This window comes from Ammodytes marinus (genome assembly GCF_949987685.1).
Source record: "Ammodytes marinus genome assembly, chromosome: 6".
NCBI lineage: Eukaryota > Metazoa > Chordata > Actinopteri > Uranoscopiformes > Ammodytidae > Ammodytes > Ammodytes marinus.
The window spans coordinates 14040404-14061928 of record NC_137235.1 but is presented as its reverse complement, the minus strand read 5'-3'; the positions used below and the strand labels follow the sequence as shown (position 1 = coordinate 14061928).

Genomic DNA, 21525 nt, shown 5'->3' with positions numbered 1-21525 from the left:
GGCATGGGCCGGTATGATATTTTGACGGTACGATAACCTTAAGCAAAAATACCACCCTCACAATATCACGGCATTGTGGTTACTGCTCACAAAAGTGTTATTTTTGGAATGTCTGGGTAAAAAACAAAAAAGGATTTCCGCCTGAACACAATCTTCTTATTTTCTAAACAACATATAGAATATTCTGAGCATTAATAAAATTGTATGATAATGATAATTGAATTATTCTAAACAAAATGTTTATAAAAATCAGTCCTTCTTAAGTGAGCAGCTCAACAAGGATTTTAGAGACATGCTCACTTTCTACACAATTCTCTTCTAGTAAAAGTTATGCAAGAATATTCTGAACATTCATAAACTTGTATGTTAACATGCTGTGCGTTCTAGTACCTAAGAAGTATGGCAGAGATAATGCCAGTATTGTGACCATGACTTTTTCATACCTCGGTATTACCTTGAACTTGTTTATCGTCCCATGCCCACCTCAACTCTCTCCACATGTTTCCTTTCTTGTCTGCCTCTTGACTTTGCAACTATTAAATATAGGCAAACAAGTCTTAAAATATCTACATAACAAAGTACTATCATATGCCTCCTATACAACACAAAGGATTGAGGCACTGGCATTAACAAAAAGAAGGCAACTTTACTCCAAATGTTTAGCTGTGGAGGATAACCTTTACCACCTGGGGGCAGCAAATCCTGCCAAATGAATGACATTTTCATTTCCAATGGGTTTCCATTCTTAGATGTCATGCCCTTCAAAAATAATTAGAACACAATTGCATTTTAACTTCCTACCAGGGTTAACAAGGTTAGCGTGACCTCAATCCACTTTGGGATAATAAATGACTGTGCTATTTTAGATTTTCCGTCACTATGGACGTCATTGCATATTTCATGACCTAATTAAGATTTGATTTAGAAAAGATGAAAGCTCAATGAAGTCTATGGTAACTTCTGGGAACAGTGGGGGAAAATGTTAAAACTGAGCTTACAACTCAACCAAATGCCATAAACATAATATTCTGCAGTGTTGACAATAGCTTTATTCTTTCCAAGTATCTCTATTTTTCCAACATTTTATACATATGTAATCTCAAAATGTATCATACATTAGACAATTAAAAACATATGAACACATCTTTCTTTAATAACCTTCAGAATAGTGCTATACAAAGCCAGTTTGGCATTTGGTTTTATACAAGATTCAAATTCAGAAGTAAATCTTTAAAACTATTCTTTTAAAATCTGAAATTTACAAATGAATTATTGAAGATTAAAAAAATGTTTCCTGACTAGCATGTAGGTAGACTGACCTGCCATGAATCTGATTCCCATAGGATTGTATCAACACTATACTGATATATAGATTACTGCCCTCATCCCCTTCCAGTTTCTTTCCAATCCACTATTGACCAGGAACGAATCAAACCACTAAGCAGTTTGAGGTTATTGATGTGAAAGCTCTCTCTGCACACTGCTGTCCGCCTCCATAAAACACAGGAATCCAGAGCAAAACAGCTCGATGGCTGAGAGTGAGTCACACCTAAGTGATTTCTGTAGTACTTATAGAACACTAACCGTTCCTGGAAGCCCTTTGTCATTGGATAGAAACACGGCAAAACACATTCTGCTGGAGGCCTCATCAGCAGGAAGTGAATGAATTGGCAGCCTGAAGAGGAATATTCCTTTGTTTTTCTTAATTTAATGATTATTTCACTTAGGTAATTCTGACTCTGATTATGTCACTTATTATAATAAACATTGCAGACACGTTATTGGCCCAATCACTTTTCACTTCCGATGAAAGCCAAAATGATTAACTTTTTCTGTATTTTGTAGGCCTACACTGGGATAATTTCATAATATAAATTGTTCCTATAGGCCTATAAATGAGTGCCACTTGCCAGCACTGAGCCCTTTGTCATGGAGAATTGAAAGTGTATGTGCATTTTATCTACAGTATTTACTGTACAGGATAGGTGCTATATATCATCCTATAGAGTTTTCAGCACAAGCAGTTTATCAAATAATCATCGGCTTTTTGACGGAAGCTCTGAAGCAGGGATTCAATTGGTAAATAGTTTACAACCATTAAACCTGCTCTGTCCTGTTCCTATATGGATGTGGATTGTTTGCGCTGACTCAGGCGCAGTAACAGGAGCCTGCTAAGTGTGTGTGTGTGTGTGTGTGTGTGTGTGTGTGTGTGTGTGTGTGTGTGTGTGTGTGTGTGTGTGTGAGTGTGTGTGTGTGTGTGTGTGTGTGTGTGTGTGTGTGTGTGTGTGTATATGTGTTAGAGAGTGTATTGACCAATAGTGACTTAACCATTAAGGGGAGCCAAACTGCCTCCTCAGCAGCTTGGCCCTGGATGCTCGGCTTAGGCCTTTTCTATGGTGCTTAAATTTGGCACACAATAGCTGACAATGCTGCTGTAAAACATGTAAACAGTGAGTAAACATGTACTTGAAAAAAAAGAAAAGTAACACAAACTTAGAATGAAAGGAAAAGAACACACCCGTGCACAGGTCATGTTAAAAGAAACCTGGACAATTCTATTGTCTGTATGTTTTTTTTTCACTATATTGATATACCTAGTGTATCATGCCATGTTAAATGCACTCAAAGCACTTAACATTATTTCAAGTGACGCTTAACTGAGATGGTTGTTTCACTGCTTTATTGAATTCATGTCAATAGCAATGTATTATGTCTCACTACATAACTTAAGTTGGTGATTACACTTCAACCAGCAACAATACTTAATCATGCAGCAGAGTGAAAGTGATAAATTAACCTACATCACCTGTCTTGCACAATATTGCTTATTCAAGAAACCTGATTTCAGAACATCATAAGTGCTTCCTGCAATTTGAGGCATTTCCCATCAGCGCTCAGTCATACGGTCTCCGGCAGATCACCTTTTATAGTTGGACTCTCTCCAGTAACGGGCTCCACTGTTTGGACATCAGATGAGTTCTCACGGCATGTTTTATGGTCAGCATAACAAGGAGAGGAAAAGTGTGAGAAAATGAACATTTTATATTTACCCAGTGACTTCCCTATCTGGAGCTCTTGACAGCTCCTGTTGCCAACGCACGCACGCACGCACGCACGCACGCACACACACACACACACACACACACACACACACACACACACACACACACACACACACACACACACACACACACACACACCCCCCCAACAATTGGAACAATACGTATTGTGTTAGTTCCTGCAACCTGCTCACTCTGGGCTTTGTGAAATAAAGAAAAAGCTGTAGTTCTAGCAAGAAATGGGAAATATACTTTTCCAGGTCACCGATTGTGCCTTTTTTCCATGCACTTTACTCATTTGGTGTGTTAAATGTGTTTGGCTCCACATGTGTTCACGTGTGCTTGTGTGCCGTGTGTGTGCAAGCATGTCAGGGGCAGGTGTGACGACTGCTCATAAAATATTCACCTGTTTCTTCTCCTACATAATGCAGTAATGTTCCTGCACACAAAACTCATTGCCTACAAAAGTACTTGCATTTTAATGCTCCTGACCATTGTCAGCTTGCTCCAGTCCCCTAAAAATTAGTTCAAATTGATACATACTATCAACTTCCCCTAATGGCAGGTGTTGTGTAATTTCATTTTAACAGTTTTTCCCACCCTCAACAACAGCTGTATACCTTAAAATGGAGGGCGGTATGGACTAGTGTTTACCCAGTTCCTCCATAAAATGAAACACCCTTAACTTTTAGCACACAGCTTGTCTTAGCTTCTCCTAAATAAACCCATAAAAAGAGAACAGAAACTATGAACATGGAACAGAAACATGGTCACACAGGAACAACGGTTTGCCGTGATGCGGTCATGTCTGTCCTCAAAGTAACACTCGTGACAACGCCATCAAGCCAACATTGGTCAATATAGCTTTTATTTCAGCAAATCATACATACACTGTAAAAAAATGCATATGTATCATAACCTTTAAAACACTATCAGAGCTGTGATGACAGTGTGTGATTGGTTGTGAAGTGGCTACAGTGTCTGAGGTCATCAAAATGATTTGCATGTCATCACACTCATGAAACGGCACACTTTGAGACGGAAATGTTTTTCCAGCTCAGAAAGTGAATTGAAATTCCAAGTTAAAAGGAATGAGGGTAGCAAAAAACAAAAAAAAAGAATAAAGAACGATTGGAGTAGATGGCACTTTTCAGGTCTTAACATGGAATTTCAACAGATGTTTGATTCAAAATGACGCCCGACGGCAGATATATAGTTTTAAAATTAACATGAGTTCAGCAAATCCCAGGTATGCATAAGCAGTCACAGACATTTGCAAGTATACAAAAATCTGGGATCAGTTACGGTTTTTAAACCCTGACAGATATATGCAAGTAGTTAGAGCAGATCCGGTACAAATCAAGCTTTCTGAAACAAAGTAAAAGCAAACAATTGCAGGATGATCATCTTTTTTTTCATATAAAGCTGTCTAAACCAAAGCCTCCCTATAGTCAGTGTACTAATATATAAACAGTTTTCAAATCCAGCAGAATTTAAGTGTTTTTATGCCTTAACTGCTAAGTAGATCTGTGCTTCTCTACATTCTAGCTATCCTATGAAACAAATCAAAAGATCTGAAATATGGCCTATATTACACCATCATAAGAGAGACCCAAAAACACAAGCCATACCAAAAACTCAGCCGTGTCCGAGCTTGACAGTGAAGCCACTCCTATGCAGCATTAAGTCGGTCCAGTTAAGCATGCGTCTCCAACCATTATCACCTCCTGTCCTCACCAGGAAAAGGCACACCTTACCCTTTACTCCCCTGCCAGACATTTTTAACAGGTCTGCACTGCTCTGTGGTTTTAATCACTGTGCAACAGATTCATCCCATTCTGTTCTCAAATCGCGTTAAATCCGAGACTCCTATCTGAACATTTCTACAACATCAACTACTCCTTTTCCTCGGGAGCTGACGCGATGTGAGCCGCACTGACTCACTGACATATTTAAAGGTCAGCAAACACTTTTATCACACAGAGTCCAGGCTCAAGCCGCTTACAACTACGCAAGTGCAGTTTCATCTGTACACGCTTGAGGGGACTTTTCACCCCCAGAGCTGCTTTACATTTTTGAGTTCCACAAAGGCTTAGCCTCTGCTTCTGCAGGCTGAAACAACATCACACAGTATTATACATGCTATGACAAATCTTTTTCATCTTCTATATTCATCATACAATGGATTAGAAAAATAGATAATAATAATAACATTTCCCCCCCAAACACCACCGGCCAAGCAGTAATTTGTCTTTCCTCGTCGAGGAGCCTTTGAGATGATTTAACTTGATTCGAGTCTCTGTGAAAACAAGATGTCGGTTCTGATTGTTATCCAATTACAAAACAGTTTTTCTCTTTTCTTTTTTGCCTTAATTCTCCTTATAAAGCATGTCTAACTCTTATCTTGTTTTCCACACATTTTAAAGTCACAGTTATAAATCAAGATCAAAAGAAACCTAAAGAGTGCAATATTCTCTTATCTACATAATCAACATCCCACCTATACACAGGAACATATGATAAGGAGTAAATGGGAGGGAAGGATGGGGGGCGGGGGAGGAAGAGGGAATGAAGTAGGGGAAATCTCATTAACATTGATGCCTTAGGCATCAACACACTCAGGCATCAGGGTGCTGCACAGGGACAGGACACACTTAAAGACATGGACTGTCCAACGAAAGGGAGAGGTCTTTGCACACGTCAACCAAATCCAATGCACTGGATTGGTTGCCTATAAGTCCTTGTCATGTTCTCTGGTTGGCGGACACACAAGTGAACAAGTGCCATTAACCACTCATATGTTTGTACTTAGAGAGGAATCATAAATGTTTGTCAGGAATATTCTTTTTCTTTTTTTTCTCCTTATTTAGTTTTACTAATGAACAAACAATACACAGAGAGTAGTCCATAGGCTGTTAGTAGTACGATAACGAATCTGCCTGGGGGGAGTCACCTAGAAACGTGCAGTTTGACCAAACAAACAAGTTTTCTCTTTTTAATTTTTTTTGTTGTTTTTGTTTTGTTTTCTATGTTTGAAGATTACGACAGGTATTCGTCGTTCACGTCGTCGTCATCCTCGTCTTCATCGTCCTCGTCATCCATCCCGGCCTGGTCCTTCAGCACAAAGGAGTCTTCATCATCCTCAGTTAACAGCGAGTCTCCGCTGCCCAGGTCTCCAGAAGACTCCAAAATCACGCCTAGAAAAACAGAGAAGGAAAAGAAATTAGTAAAATCACTCTATATTCATACAGCAATCACTTGAACAGTATGCACAGTTCATAACACAGGTCTCCCAGTCATTCAGCTGTGCAGTAATTGATACAATTTCGAGTATCCCGCTCGTTTTTATCCAATAAGGAGACAGAGCGCTATAAAGAGGCGGGTCTCTGTGCCCACGAACGATGACTCGCTGCTCTCCATCGAAACACTATCTGACTAAGACGGCTGCTAGTTCATCTGGTGGTGAGATAAGGACGAGGGAGGGGATTTCTAACTGCAGTCACTGACAGGATGTTAGCTAAAAGGACCATATCACTTACTCTTCTTAACTGCAAATCACGTGGTTTCGTAATTTGCAGTTCTCGTACACAAAAACAGTAACCTGACACTCCATTCTCCTCAGAGTGTTTTGCTTACCGCAGTTTGCAGGGCCATGGGTACGTGAGCTAGCCACCTCGTTGCCATAGTGATCCACGCACCAGCACTGTCCGCTGCTGCTGTGACACTGGTGGGACCTGTAGTAACCGTCCTCATCACAGGATGGCAGATACTGACCTACACACACACACACACACACAAGACAAAACACACAGACGCACACAATGAGTTAGGGTGTCTGTGTATTTGTGCTATTGTGTGTGTTGGAGTATGTGTGTGTGTGTGTGTGTCTCACCAAGCAGTTTCTTGCCCGCTTGCTTTCTGTTGATACTGGACAGCTCTGCTTTACAAGGGGAATCTGAAAAGCAGAGAACAAGTGACCTCTGGTGACAAACTGCACAAGTCTGCTTTTCTGGAAATGCATCTGTTTGGGGGGAAATGTTGCTTTCTTTGTCCACTCTTTTGCTCTCATTGTGCTGTTTGTCATCCCGCCGTCTTTCCTGTAAATGCTGTTTCTTTATGACCAAAAAACTAATAGCATAGCTCCCGGGATAGATTTTTTTAATGCAACATATTGTGTTGATTTGTTTTCCATTCTATTGTATTTTTTTTCCAGAGTACAGTAATGGTTTCTGCTACATTTCAAGCACGGATATGCCATTCGGATTGAACAGAAGGTGCCTATTAATTCTTTGTCTGTAAAAGTTAGTTTATTAATATAAAAAAGGTTCTGGTCTGGGGAACTTCGGAAAATGGCTACAAAAATGTACCAAGGGGCAGTGGACACGAGCCATCATACAGGGTTATAAACAAAACTGTTGTATGAAATCGGAATTTCACTTCCAATGTCTGAAGCTGGATGGCAGCTGTGTTTTCACGTATATGCGGCTGTGAATAGATTGTAAATGTCTGTATTTCTGCATGTGAGTGCATTGAGGTATCGTACCTGTGTACCTCTGGAAGCATGTACACCACTCAGAGCTGCTTATGACTTTGTTGGTGTGAGTATCACAGGACTTGAAGAAGGCATCAGAACACGGCTCGTTCCTGTCCACGTAGAGGCTCTTGATCTCTGATTGGTCCAGCTGGAGGTCAAAGTTTGTGTCCAGCCGGGAGAACATCCAGCCCAGAGGGTCCTTACAAATAGGCGATGCCCCCACCTCAAACTCTGCAGGGGAAACGGGTTAGATACAATGAGAGAAGGTGGACGATGCCAGCCAGGTATCTCAAACGAATGAATGTGATGTATTTCTGCTCTGTTACTGCCACGTGACTCACTGTTCTTCTCTGGCTTCTGGAGCTTGACCCTCTTGTGGTTTCCGTTCTCATGCAGAACCCTGAACCAGTCCCTCAGACGACTCACCACCTCCTTCAGGTCCAAGTCGCTGCACACTGAGGAACAATAAGGCAATGATAAGTGATGATAAAATGATGCTCCACCGACCCCCTATACACCCCCTTGTGGAGATGAAAAGACAGAGTCAGCTGAAGCACAGCTGCCCGGAAACTTGCAGGTACCTTAGAAGGACAGAAGGGCTTGAGCTCTGTCAGGAAGGGACTTGGACAAACACTTTTTTATTAAAGGTGGAGTCAGTGATTCTGGAGAATACGTTTTGTCAAAATCAGCGAATCTCTCCTCACAATCAGCTCCCTGTACATACATGTGCTTATATCAACTCCAAAAAACAAAGCAAACATACAGTATGGATAAGTAGCTGATGAAATCAGATATTCACTGATTTTGACAAAGTGATTTTGAAATCAAGCATTCTCCAGAATCGCTGACTGCACCTTCAAAGAGAATGTACTGCTTCTCATGCAAAGTATACCGTCGAACACATTGTACCTTTCTTCTCTGCAGAGCTCTGCTCAAACTGAGCGGGGCAGGGACACATGCCGGGACAATTCACAGCGATCTTCTTCCCTGTGATGCATGCCTGGTAGTCCAGCTTACACTGAGCGACAGAGACAGACACAGAGGGGACGAGACAGCAGAGGAAATAAAGTCAGGATGTGTCTGTCAACTAGAGGAAATCTACCCAGTGTGTTCCCAGAGGTCTCTATTATGGCGGAAAGGAGAGCCGGTGGTGTGTGAATGCGTGCAACAGTTACCTTGGTGGAGTAGGTGTGGCCGTCAGTTCCACAAACAGGGGAGGGGTGAACCACCGGGCAGGGTTTGCACTTTGACCCAGGACTCTGGTACAAACTAGCATCTTTGAAGCTAGAGAGAAAATTCACAAAAAAAAAAACACACACTAAATATCTGACTCCATGCATAAGGAAATATTTCAAAAGATGTGAATTAAGACACTGTCTCCATCACAATGCACCATTTATCTTCCCTGCTTTATCCACAAGAAATCTTTTTCTTAGCATTTTGTATCCGTCATGTATAGTTTCTTGTTCCGACATCAGTTTCAGAGTCGAGACCAGGATTAGGATTTCTGTGCGATTATTTTCTGATTTGCTGTAGTGGTAATAAATTGCGTTGTTGCTTAGAAAGAGAAATGAGGTCAGTACGGCGTTGCTGTCCTCTGTCCTGTCTGCAGTGTCCCAGACAGACAACACACACACACACACACACACACACACACACACACACACACACACACACACACACACACACACACACACACACACACACACACACACGTACAAAGCCCATTCAAATCATTTGGCAGGACTTTGTGTCCGTACGGCGGTGCCAGTGCTTGGGTAATTGGACTAAAAAGTAATGTCACACAACAGTCACAAGAGAGCCGGGCAACCAGTAGACAAGCCGGCACAAGAGGGAAAGAAAGGAAACTAGCCACTGCTTTGGGAAAACACAAGGTTGAAGAAAAGAGATGGCAAGTTAAAACGATATTTGATTTGCTTGAAATCCATGGTCAATTTGTGTTTCATTTCTGGCATTTTCACAGAAAAAAACAAACATCTGAATGCCAATTTGTGTGGAGAGCTTTGAAAATGCCAGCCGTTCTTTACCTGACTCTCCTCTGGCTGACACAGTTGGCGGTCTTGGAATCCTCGGCCACGCACACCTTGTGGCGACTGCATTTGACCTTGAGACAGGGGTCTTTGGCTGGATCGAGGCCTAAAGAACACAAAACAGAGAGAGAAACAGAGAACTCTTTTTAGTGTAGCATATACATGTGTATTGAATATGTGTGTGCAAGGCAAACACAGCCTCTCTTATTTAAAGAGCTTATTAGAATGACTAAAACATAAACAGAGAGAAAATCTTACTTCTCTTTCTTTGAAATCCAAGTTCTTGATCTTGGATTTCAATGACTATATTATACTAAATTATAGATTCAAGCTACAGTATGTGGGCAGCTGTTAAAGATCTGTGTGTGTGTGTGTGTGTGTGTGTGTGTGTGTGTGTGTGTGTGTGTGTGTGTGTGTGTGTGTGTGTGTGTGTGTGTGTGTATGTGTGTGTGTGTGTGTGTGTGTGTGTGTGTGTGTGTATGTATGTGTCTGTGTATATGTATGTGTATGTGTTAATTCTAGCCACTGTCTGTTCACTCACAGTATAGTGGGAATGTCTCTCTAACGCTGGACCTAAAGCCATAATACCATTAAGTGCCCTTACAGCTAAACACAGATGGAACTAGTTATATAGAGGCTACTTCTGACCTTACATCAGCCTGCCCAGAGTCAGACTTTCATGTATTCTGCTCTCGCTGAGATCCTCAAACTGATCTGTAAACAGTTCCCACAGCTAAAGGGGGGTGGGTGGGGGCTCTGGCTGTTACAGAGAGAGCTGTATTTAGATCTGAATCTCTTGCTGAGGGTGCGATCTTTGTCGGTGGACAAACCTGCTGTCCCTGACTGCTTGTCAGCCTTCAGCCTGGCACCTATGTGTGGGATCTGAGGCCCCCGGCTGATCTCAGAACAGTTTGTGAATGACCTCCCCTCTAAAGAACCTTACTGTAATCCCTGAGCAGCTTTGCCAGATTATCCAGCCTCCATCCTCCAACGAACGTCTAATGCTATTGTTTCCCTGACATGCCTGTGTGTGTGTGTGTGTGTGTGTGTGTGTGTGTGTGTGTGTGTGTGTGTGTGTGTATGTGTGTGTGTGTGTGTGTGTGTGTGTGTGTGTGTGTGTGTGTTTGTGTGGACGCATGTGAGTGGGTTTGAGGGATACAGTGATAAGTGAGAGTGAATTTCCTGGTGTGCCCGGATGTGCGCATGAGAAAAAACACACATTCCTACATGAGAGCACCAACAAGTTAAAGTGGCATGAATGTCAAAATCTTTCCAGTGAAAGTTAAACAGAAGAAGAGGTCATGAGTTGTTGACCGTCCCTTCCTCACTGCTACTAAATCTTGTTACAGTACGTCTACAGAGTTGAATGAGTCACAGAGCTGATGCCACTTTGTGTCATCATGTTCCCAGAGACACAATGTTTCCGAGGGACTGAGCTGCAGAAAACAGACTGAATTCAACTGACAAAAGTTATGGTTTCACAAAAGTAAATATAATATAAACCCTGTAAGGTTGTATTCTGCTGTTTGTCTGTCTGTTAGCAATAGCAGGATATTTCCAAAAAAAACATTTTAATGACATTTGGTGGAAAGTTAGGCCATGTCATTTTTTAATAACAGAAGGTAGACAAAATGTTACTGTTTTCTAAATCACTCCTGAACTAAATAGTATCCTGGGTTTGTTGGATTAAGTTAAATTATTCTGTCATACAGTCTTCGCCAAATGTGATACTTTATTAATACTATCAGTGGCCATAACTCAGCAAAAATAGCTTTTGATTATTTAATTAAATATTTGTATTAATTTTAAGTCTTTATTCTCCTTGACAATCATTAGCCAATCCGCATGATTGTTTATCACTGTCTAAATACTGATGTAGATCCATATCCACAAATTAAACATTTGAATTAAAAATATTTTATTAATAAATTGCTAATTTAAAGATGTGTTCAGGTTTTGAGGAGGTGTGAGTTGTCTTCTGTCCTTTCTGGTGTTTTTTCTTTGTTTTGTTTTATCACAAACCCAAACCAGCAGCACAAGAACTCACAACTCTCTTCCTCACACCCACCTTGATCAAAGGGCTTGGACGGAGTCCATGTTCCAGGCTCCTGAAACAAGAAAAACCAATACACAAAATCATAAAAAAAATACTATTCATATGACATCTAGATTAAATAATAGATTACAAATGCAAGACGATTAAGGTGTCATACAAACCTCCACTTCCTTTAGGAGAAAGCATTTTAGAGAGAGAGAATGAGAAATTAATTTAAATTAGGTTTCTTTATTAGCGGAAACTTTGCATGATGAAATAAAGGGATGGAAGTCTGGGAAAAACACCAACACACTATCAAGTACAAACAAGTGAAGCATGCATCTATGTATGCGAGATAAGGTCAATGTTATGACAGCCCGTGTGTGTGTGTGTGTGTGTGTGCGCAGCACTGCACGGACGTGTGCTGCTCACCATACTCCCTTATTTCACCCAACACCGAATTTTGTTTATATAACAAATGTGGCATATGTACTCACAACAGAGGGAAAATAACAAATCACCCAACAGGCTGAACAGTTTGAAGATATGAAAGGATTACTTACATTTTTCAGCCTTCAGTTTAAGGTGATGAAAAGTTTAATTTGAGTAGATTGCGTTTAATGACTTTAACAGTCTTTTTTGGGGGGCTCATACTTTCTGAGGTACAGTTAGGTGTATAACGTCAGGCTTAGGAATACATTATTATCAGCTGGTTAAATTTGCATTGCAGAGCAGAAATACCTAACTTTACCTCTTTGAAACCTAATTCACTGTAAGATGCTTCACATTGACTAACGTCTTCTTTGAAATAAAAGCTTGGTTTAACGTCAAATTTTGTCCTAGAAGGTTGTTGATGGGGGTAACATTTTCTCCAATGAATCCATTTATCTAACTCTAAACCACATTGCAGCTTTAGATTGGACTTTAAATATAACAACCAATGAAAAACTCAATTGAATCAAAAGCTGAATCATCACCAAAATACAGAGACTACCTGGGAAAATGTGATATGTGGGAAAAGTTTAAGAGCTATTATATAGAGAAAGCCTACTGCATTGTCAAAAAAAATATGTTATCATATGAATAATTAATAATATTAATTCCTATATAAAACATGTGCTTTACTCTTTCCCAAAATGAGATAGTCAAATGGTTTAATCCGTTGCCAGTGGATGTGTTTCAGCTGTCTGAATAGGGATCGCATGGAGGTGAATGATTTGCCTGCTTTTAATAGATGGCCAAGAGGGAGACACACCCAGGGGGTGCTGGCTTAGGAAGCAAATGTAAAAGGAGCTTAAGAAGTAGTGAGCTGGGTGATGTCATCCGTCCATTTGCTCTCACTTCTGTCTATGGGCATTTATTAAGACCGCCGCACTGTGTTCTCACTCATTCTGTCAGAATGATAACCTGTTCCCGTTATCACACCCTTCTTCTTTCTCATACACTTCACTCTCTCTCTCTCTCTCTCTCTCTCTCTCTCACACACACACACACACACACACACACACACACACACACACACACACACACACACACACTCTCACGGACACACTGGGTTTTTGCCACTGAAGAACCTATTCTCCTGAGTTGCAGTACAATGTGAAGAGAGCAAATATCAGGGCAAATCCAAATGTTCACAATTCCAGACAATTTAAACAGGTCAATGGTAAAAGATAAGAATTATGAATTGGCGTATAGGTACTGTAAGTAAGTACAGCATGGAATCTGAAGTACAGATGTCCATCAATAAATCTATCAAATCAAATCAATAAGTAATCTGATGAAATGCTTCTATACTATTCTTCTATACTAAAAATACAATTTCTATACAATTTCAAATGATATATATTTACCTGCTAAAGTTACTTATAATACAACTGCTGTTCCTTTTACTAGCTTATAAATGGATTGTTATTATCATAATACTGCTGTAAACTGTACACCCTTATGTTTGGCACGGAGTGATTTATTGTCATTCAGAAATCAAAATAGTCTCTCTCTCTCTTTCTCTTCTCTCTCTCTCTGTGAATGTGTGTGTGTGTGTGTGTGTGTGTGTGTGTGTGTGTGTGTGTGTGTTTGTGTGACTATTTGCCAGAACAAATAGGAAGGGAGGGAAATAGGAAACATCTAATCAGCAAAAATCCTACCATGTGTGTGTTTTATCCGCCCAATAAAAGCCCCATGTTGTACATTAGCACAATCTAATGTGCAAGTCTCCACCGATATGATGTTTAAATGTAATAAAAAAATTGCAATTTATCACAGTTTTCTCTGGTGTATGGTTCAATCAGTTTTGTGGCCGCACAGTAGTTTGTGCATATGGCATTTCTTATGGAGATGGTCAAGTGTACTTCATCCATCAAAAGGCAACACAGTGACAGCTGCCGTACTAGTAAAGTAGTAATGTTGACAGTACCAAGTTCAATGTTTCAATACTTGCCAGGCAATAGGTGAATGTGGGAGTTTGGGTAGGTTGAGAGGAGTTCTAAAAAAGTCAATGAGGGTTTTTCCAGCATATTCATAAAGATGCAGTTATACAGTGAGTGCACCATACAGCACTGTAGGGGAGTGTGGGGTGAGTTGTGCCACTTTTTAACTCAAAGTGACTTTAAAGTGAGGCATTCTAAAGCTTAAAGGCCTACTTCACCGGTTTGAATATGAAGGTGTATTGAATTCTGAGATCCTATGTAGTATAAATGTGCAATTTTTTTTTAAATTGGTTCATCCTAGCCTGAGAAAAGGCAGAAAGAGTGTTTTTTTAACCCTATATTAATATTATTAATTTATCTTACTGTGACATCACAGTAAGATAAATATAGGGTTAAAAAAAAACCTTACTTTGTAAATATTACTGTGATTTATCCTACTGTGACATCACAGTAATATTTACAAAGTAATTTTTTTTAACCCTATATTTATCTTACTGTGATGTCACAGTAAGATTAATATAGGGTTAAAAAAAACACTCTTTCTGCCTTTTCTCAGGCTAGGATGAACCGATTTTTTTTTTTTTTTGCACATTTAAACTACATGGGATCTCAGAATTCAATACACCTTCATATTCCCACCGGTGAAGTAGGCCTTTAATGTGGAGATCTATGTGTCTCTTTTCCTTCAAAAAGCATGACTTTAACCATTAGGCAGTCTCTGTCTGCCTCACTTCCTCACACTCTGAAAGATGAACAGGGTCAACGTGCCTTTTCTCAGCTCTCATTAATTTCTCCATCTTGTCCTTCCATGCCAGCCTTCTCTGACCCTCTCCATCTTCCCTACAGGCTCTCCATTATTAATTCTACCACTTCTCCCTTCCTTCCACTTCTGTAAAAGATCCATGTTGCAATAAGAGAAAAATTATTTCAGAATTCAATCACTCTCGTCATCTTCATATCAAAAGGCTGCACATGCTGAAAGCTTAGCAAAAAAGATAAAGCCAAATTGTGAGGTACTTTCAGTTTCTGTTTCGGGATGGTTCCCCTCTGGCACTTCCGACCATGGAGACTGAATAATGAGAACATTGCATTATGGGGGCCAGGCCCTCTCTAGACCAGTCAAGACAACAAAAGTGCTCGCGGTCTGATTCCTTAATGGAATCAACAGACGCATGCAAACGCACACGCAGAAGTATGCCGGAAAAAAAACTCCAGTCAGATGCACGTCACCGCGCGCGCACACACACACACACACACACACACACACACACACACACACACACACACACACACACACACACACACACACACACACACACAGCTGTATAAAAGAATAACTTATGACCACTACACTGGTGGTGCCAGAATATGTCAGCACTACAAAACATCAAATAACTGGATGAGTGCACATTGCAGCACATTCAACCAGCAACCCACTTTCCAAAAACCACAGAAAACCCAAAAATTCAACAATAGGTCTCTAATAGCCTCCTGAGTGTACACTAAAAATAGCAAACTTTCAATATATCTCTTTATCGCTTTCCACCTATATTCTTCTCTCTCCCTTACAGTTATTACAGTCTTCATGTGCACAATTGTACTCGTATTCCGCTATGTTGTCTCACATCCTAATGTCCTATTGTGCATACGATGTTGTGCAACACTTGCGTATCTGATACGTTTCTTCTGACAAACATCCTTTCTCAGCTTTACTTAATATATTTTCACAGGCCATCCTTGCCAATTGTGTCCTGATGGCTTTTCTCACCCTTCCTGGCTACTTGCTGCCCTCTACCCTAACTTCCAACAGGAGAAATATCTGAATGTTTTTCACCATGCTGGCTCGGCTTGTCTTGCTCAAGCTTGTCGCATGCATGCACGCACAGACGCACACACAAATACACGCTGAGGTGCTTTGAAGTGGAAAAGGCCCCAAGCTTTGAACCTCCCCTACATCATTCACCCTCCGCAACACAAACAACACAGGACGGGCGTGCACAGTGAAAACACACAAAGAGAGAGAGAGAGAGTTAAGGAGGAGAGGAGAGGATGGAAAGGTGCAATTTGCTCTAACGAGGTCTTGTACAAACAACATGTTAAATCACTCCTATACCCCACAATTAAGCGCTAGCTCTTGATCACGCATCTCTCATTGTGTTGTCCCCCTCCCCTCCCCCCCGCTCATTGTTAAAGCTATCTTCTTCCTCAGCTTATCTCATTACTCTGTGGCGGTGCTGAGCGCTGGCCAAGGCCCAGTAAGCGGAGCAGAATGTCTAAATAAAATGAGATGGCACCGTTGCCACAGAGAGAGAGAGCCTCAGGCCTCTCCAGCCACCCTACAAGGACTTGTTCAAGATCCCTATCTAGTGCACTTAACAGGAGACCCACTTAAGGCTGCTGCTGAAAGATGAAAGCGGCAGCAGATGACTAAAACTGTCAAATTGAAATCACAGAAAAAGCAAAGTTTGGCACGGAATAGCAGCACTTTAAAATCTTGGAGAGAAAGGAAAAAGGTGTTATTATCAATTTTGTGCTTATTTGATTTTAGGATTAAGATACCTCTAACATCTTTTAGTGCAACTACTTAAACTTCTGTAAACCATCGACATGATTAATAATCACGTTATAGATTGGTCTTAAAGTCAACAGGATTGGGACGATAAATTGTTGTGCAACATGCAAATGCAAATGTGAGAAATACGTTAGCAAGTGAAGACTATATGTGCAAATCTGTTGCTAGGAAACATCTGTTGCTCTGTCCAATCAAAAGCAATGTCAACAGGAAGCTAGTAGCATCCCAAAGCTTGATATGACTTCCACAACAACAACCTTGACATACTATGTGGTTATTGGCATACTTTGTTTTATTTTTATATGCATGCATTATCAAATGTGTTTCATGGTTATACAAATTAATGCAATTGACAGGGTAAAGTAACTGACATAATTTGTTGAATTGGGTTATTGACAGTGACTTGTAATTTGAGTAATGTTATGATGTTTTTTTTAGGTTAGCCTGTTGCTGTTTTAATGTTGTGACGCATAAATATAAGTAAAATCTACATAGTTACATTATCTAGCTGTTCAGGCAGTGCAGTTTGTGTCATGACAAACAATTGCAGCTTTCCTGTGCCAAATGGCCCCTCAAGCTGTAACCTCTATACAGTGTATGTATAGAGTAGTTGACAATAGAGTGCCAGCAATGGGATGCTTGCATTTAATAATGTGTGACTGTAGCCTACCAATCAGATTGGCATATGTTCTAACTACTGTGCACCTAGACAAGGACTAGATTCATTTAGAAATCCATTCTTATTTGGTGTGAAAATATTGTCTAGAATATCTGTGTTTGTACCACACCGCTAGCTGAAACCCACATGCCAAATACGTACAAACAAATACCAATTAGAGCCTAACAAAAGGTGTAACAAACTACACATAGTGGTGTCACAAGTCTAACTGGCAACAAAAACACACAGAGAAAGGTGAGTGTGTTTGCCAGGAGTGCTTCTTTTGCTTTTCAGTTTTTCAGTCCCTTTGACGACGCTGATCAATTCTTATGTGAAAGAATGTAAAAAATACATATATAAAAAAATGTGAATCTACAATGCGAATGCAGCAATCTGTGAAACAACACTAAAACAGGAAATGAAAGTCATGCACATATACTGTATAGAGCAGATAATTCTTCTGTGCTCCACCCCTGTCTCTAATGCCTCAGCCTCAAGGTTAAAACACAGACATGAATGCACACAGAGCCTTCACTTCAACCGTCAATCACTCTGCTCTCTTTCATCTTTCCATTCCACTCTCATCACCCTGTCCCTCCCCTCTCAGGTAACTATCTAAAGGAGTTCGGACAGTCCTAAGTAGCACAGCACATTGACACCCTATTTGCATAACATCCTGACCTGAAGTGTATCACATGGGTCCACCTGAGCCGTGTGGGATCACATGCTTAACGTGCAGTCAGAGATAGGAAAAGACTGTTGCAAGTCAAATACAAAACATACACAAATGGGTATAAAACAGACTGCACTTGCCCTTATACTTTGAACATTCAAAATAATGCTGCTCCTTCTTTTCTCTCTCTCCCTCTCTCTTTCTGAAATCAAATATATCTAGGACTGGCAGTGAAACCACTCATAAAAGCTGATTTGAGTGACACATGTATTTTCTCTGGTGCATTATGTTAACCCTGTTGTTTTTTTGTCAGTCGAAGCAGAGCTCCTGAACAAAAATCCCCTTTTCTCATAATGTATGTGTGCGACGCTTGACATGATTATTTTAGTGTCTGTAATTGTGTGTGTGTGTGTGTGTGTGTGTGTGTGTGTGTGTGTGTGTGTGTGTGTGTGTGTGTGTATGTGTTTGAGTGAGTCAGCGCAAGTGCAAGCGTGTACAAATCACTTCTGCTTGTGTGGACCCATTCATTGCAAACTGTGGCTAGAGGCTGGATATATCCTCAAACAAATATAATCCACCTGAAGCCTACATGGCATGTTTATAATATTATACATTATTATACTTACTTATGTCATTTCAGACATCTACACCCAATCAATAGTGATTACCAATTTCTATATCTATTGCCGATTATATTTCACGACCACTAAAACATCTTCATGTGTTGAACAACACCTGAACAACAAGTGTAAGTGTCACTTTTGTCAAAATACTGCATTACCTTCACATATACTGTATTTCTATGCAGCAACATGGCCTAGGGCATGTCCAGGTTCGAGGTAGTGTACAGTATCTGAGGCTTAGCCCTGAAATCTTGAATGAGGTTACACGCCTTATTAATAATAACATTTGCATTATAAATGAATGCTACTCAAATATGGTAATATAATTATTACTTCAAACAAACAGTTAAAGGTTCAGTAAGCGGAATGTTCAGTTTAGCTAACTTCCTGTCAGTGACTGCAGTTAGCAGTCCCCTCCCTCGTCCCCACGTCACCACATTAATGCACTGCGGTCTTCAAGCAGCGAGTTATCTAGCATCCTCTCAGATCCGTAAGTGTGATAAAACATGATAAAAACCATCAAAACAGACATTGGGAAGGATTGTTACCTGCTCCGCCATTGTAGACGCATACACATTAAACCATCTGTCGCGTTGCACATGCACCGGCAGTGAGACGGGTGCCGGTTTGTAGCGTTCTCTCTTCTGATTGGTTATTAGTAGTGGGATCCCCGAAAAGTTAAGTTAAACACAACTAAAGAGTCCATCCGGCTTTGGACAAACATTCAAGCAAGTCTGTATTTGAAGTTCGAGCTAACCTGTAGGATATGGACAGGAATTGTTGCTATTCAGGATGGATCTGATTAAGGTGGTCTGAAGGTTGAACAACTGCCTGCCCAATCATAACCAGGGCTAATTTGGCTTACTCACACATTTAAATATCCAGAAGCTGCTATCTCAAATAGTGTTTGTGCTTATAGTCAGTCTGCACATTCATGGAAACCATCTGGAAAGATGCAAGGCTTTGCTGAAAACATCCGGGGCTTAAGCCTCGTGAACCAGCTGCACGATCAGAGGCTAACCTATGCACAATGGCAATCGGCTGCAGCACTGACACAGTGTTAATGTGAAGGTGCTATCAAATAAACTCAAATACAATCTACACTGCTTGAGAGAGAGAGAGAGAGAGAGGGAGAGAGAGAGAGAGAGAGAGGAGAACAGAGGGACACTGCTGTCAGAAAGCCACTGAGAAACAGTGAAATATTCCCACATGGACTCATAGTGTGACTGTGAGTTGACAGTGGACGAGCTCCACTTTGTAGACTGCCATTGTGGTAATATGCTGTTATATTCCCAATTGGGACGTGTGGTATTGTTGTAATGTTGTTGCACACACACACACACGCATGCACGCACACACACACACACACACGCACACACACACACACACGCACGCACACACACGCACACACACACACACACACACACACACACACACACACACACACACACACACACACACACACACACACACACACACACACACACACACACACACACACACACACACACACACACACAGCCATGTGTTTGATGCCTTAAGAACATAATAACCTGAAGCTCAGCTGGTTTGCCAGTACCTTGTGGCAGGTGTAACTCCTCTAAATACAAACAACACAGGCCTCACCGCTGCGGACTCCCTCATCTATCATACCTGCCCGTAATTAGGCCCCTTTCGGGGACACAGCGGTGCCTATCTGACAACTAGACGATCGCAGAGGCCCTTGGCTATCTATGCTACGCAGGTACCGCTTACGCAAATAAAAAAAACAGCCGACTCGCAGATAACATAGTTGGTGTATGTACTGTCTCGGTGGAGCGGGTGATGAACGTGTGACAAACACCACATAACGGGCCCCGTGACGCGTCTCTCGGACACAACGAGAAAACGAGGAGCGCATGATCACAGTCCAATGAGGTATGAGGAAAATGGGGGGATGTGGTGCTGGGGTGTTATAATGAGATAACGAGGAGAAAATATAAACATAAGCAAACAGATATTTACTCACATCTCTGAATTTATCCCATCTCCCAGCGATCCACTTATCATCCAAAAAATTGCCGCTATCGGAGCGAGCGGAGACTTGTCCAAAGACGACGGCGCACACACACAGCAAGGCTACGCTCAGCATCTGCGGACACAAAACAACAGCACGGAGATAGGACATCGGATTCAGACTCTGAGAAAACCGCAAATGCATTGGAAAAAACAACGGCAGCTCGATCTGCGTCACATTAGCGATGAATAGGCTATCGTCAACACTGAACGTTATGATGATGCGGGGGAGTTTTGTTCTCCTACCTTGTCGCAATAACGGCTCTCCAGACTGTATGTGCTCGCTGCCGTTTTCTGTCACTAGTAATAGCAGCCCTCTCACTCTCCTCCCTCTCTCTCTCCGCACCGGCTGTCTGTGCGCAGCAGAATACGGGAACGCGCAAGGCACCGTGCGCGGGCCCTGCGCTCTGTCGCTCTTTTCCTTTTTTCCCTCCCTCTGCCTCTCCTCAGTGCAGGGAAACCTCACACATGATGTCTCACTTTGGGCTGATATCAGGCCACCGCAAAAAGGTCCGGCTGCTCTGATGACCTCAATGAAAACATTGTGGCCAATGATAAAGGTTAGAGAGAGGATGAGGTTCATATCATGGCAAATGTACAAACGGTTGTATGAATATATTACTGATGGTGTGCAAGAAACAACAACAAAGAATAAAAAACACTAAAATCTAGGTCATTACAAAAAAAATAAAAATAAAAAAGAATAGGCTATGTTTGATTATTTTTCCGAAATAAATACTGTATAGACCAGACCTGTGTGCATGGACGTATGTTTCCTTTATGTCTCCCTTATGTGTGCTTTGTAGCAGCCATCACATGGGAGCTGCTGAGGCTTG

The 21525-nt window shown here is 41.1% G+C and overlaps 1 protein-coding gene across 1 annotated transcript; it reads right to left on the bottom strand.

Annotated features, from left to right (window-relative positions):
- Positions 1 to 3917: 3917 nt before the first annotated feature.
- On the bottom strand, positions 3918 to 21039 carry spock3 (SPARC (osteonectin), cwcv and kazal like domains proteoglycan 3). The gene is made up of 11 exons (XM_080029652.1): positions 20936 to 21039; positions 20643 to 20765; positions 11713 to 11752; positions 9642 to 9750; positions 8769 to 8877; positions 8503 to 8611; positions 7935 to 8048; positions 7603 to 7824; positions 6952 to 7014; positions 6696 to 6833; positions 3918 to 6256 (listed from the first exon to the last, which is right to left on the bottom strand). Exons 2-11 carry the CDS (start codon positions 20763 to 20765, stop codon positions 6099 to 6101), a joined length of 1185 nt encoding a protein of 394 aa, XP_079885778.1. The 5' UTR covers positions 20936 to 21039; the 3' UTR covers positions 3918 to 6098.
- Positions 21040 to 21525: the final 486 nt, after the last annotated feature.

Bases quoted from the DNA above. Each gene is read 5' to 3' on its own strand.
- spock3 (XM_080029652.1), bottom strand. From the start codon at position 20,765: ATGCTGAGCGTAGCCTTGCTGTGTGTGTGCGCCGTCGTCTTTGGACAA. The intron at 11,753-20,642 runs GTGAGTAAATAT...TTCTTGTTTCAG, and splicing joins GATGGGATAAATTCAGAGAT to GAGCCTGGAACATGGACTCC. The intron at 7,825-7,934 runs GTGAGTCACGTG...TTTCCCCTGCAG, and splicing joins CCAGAAGCCAGAGAAGAACA to AGTTTGAGGTGGGGGCATCG.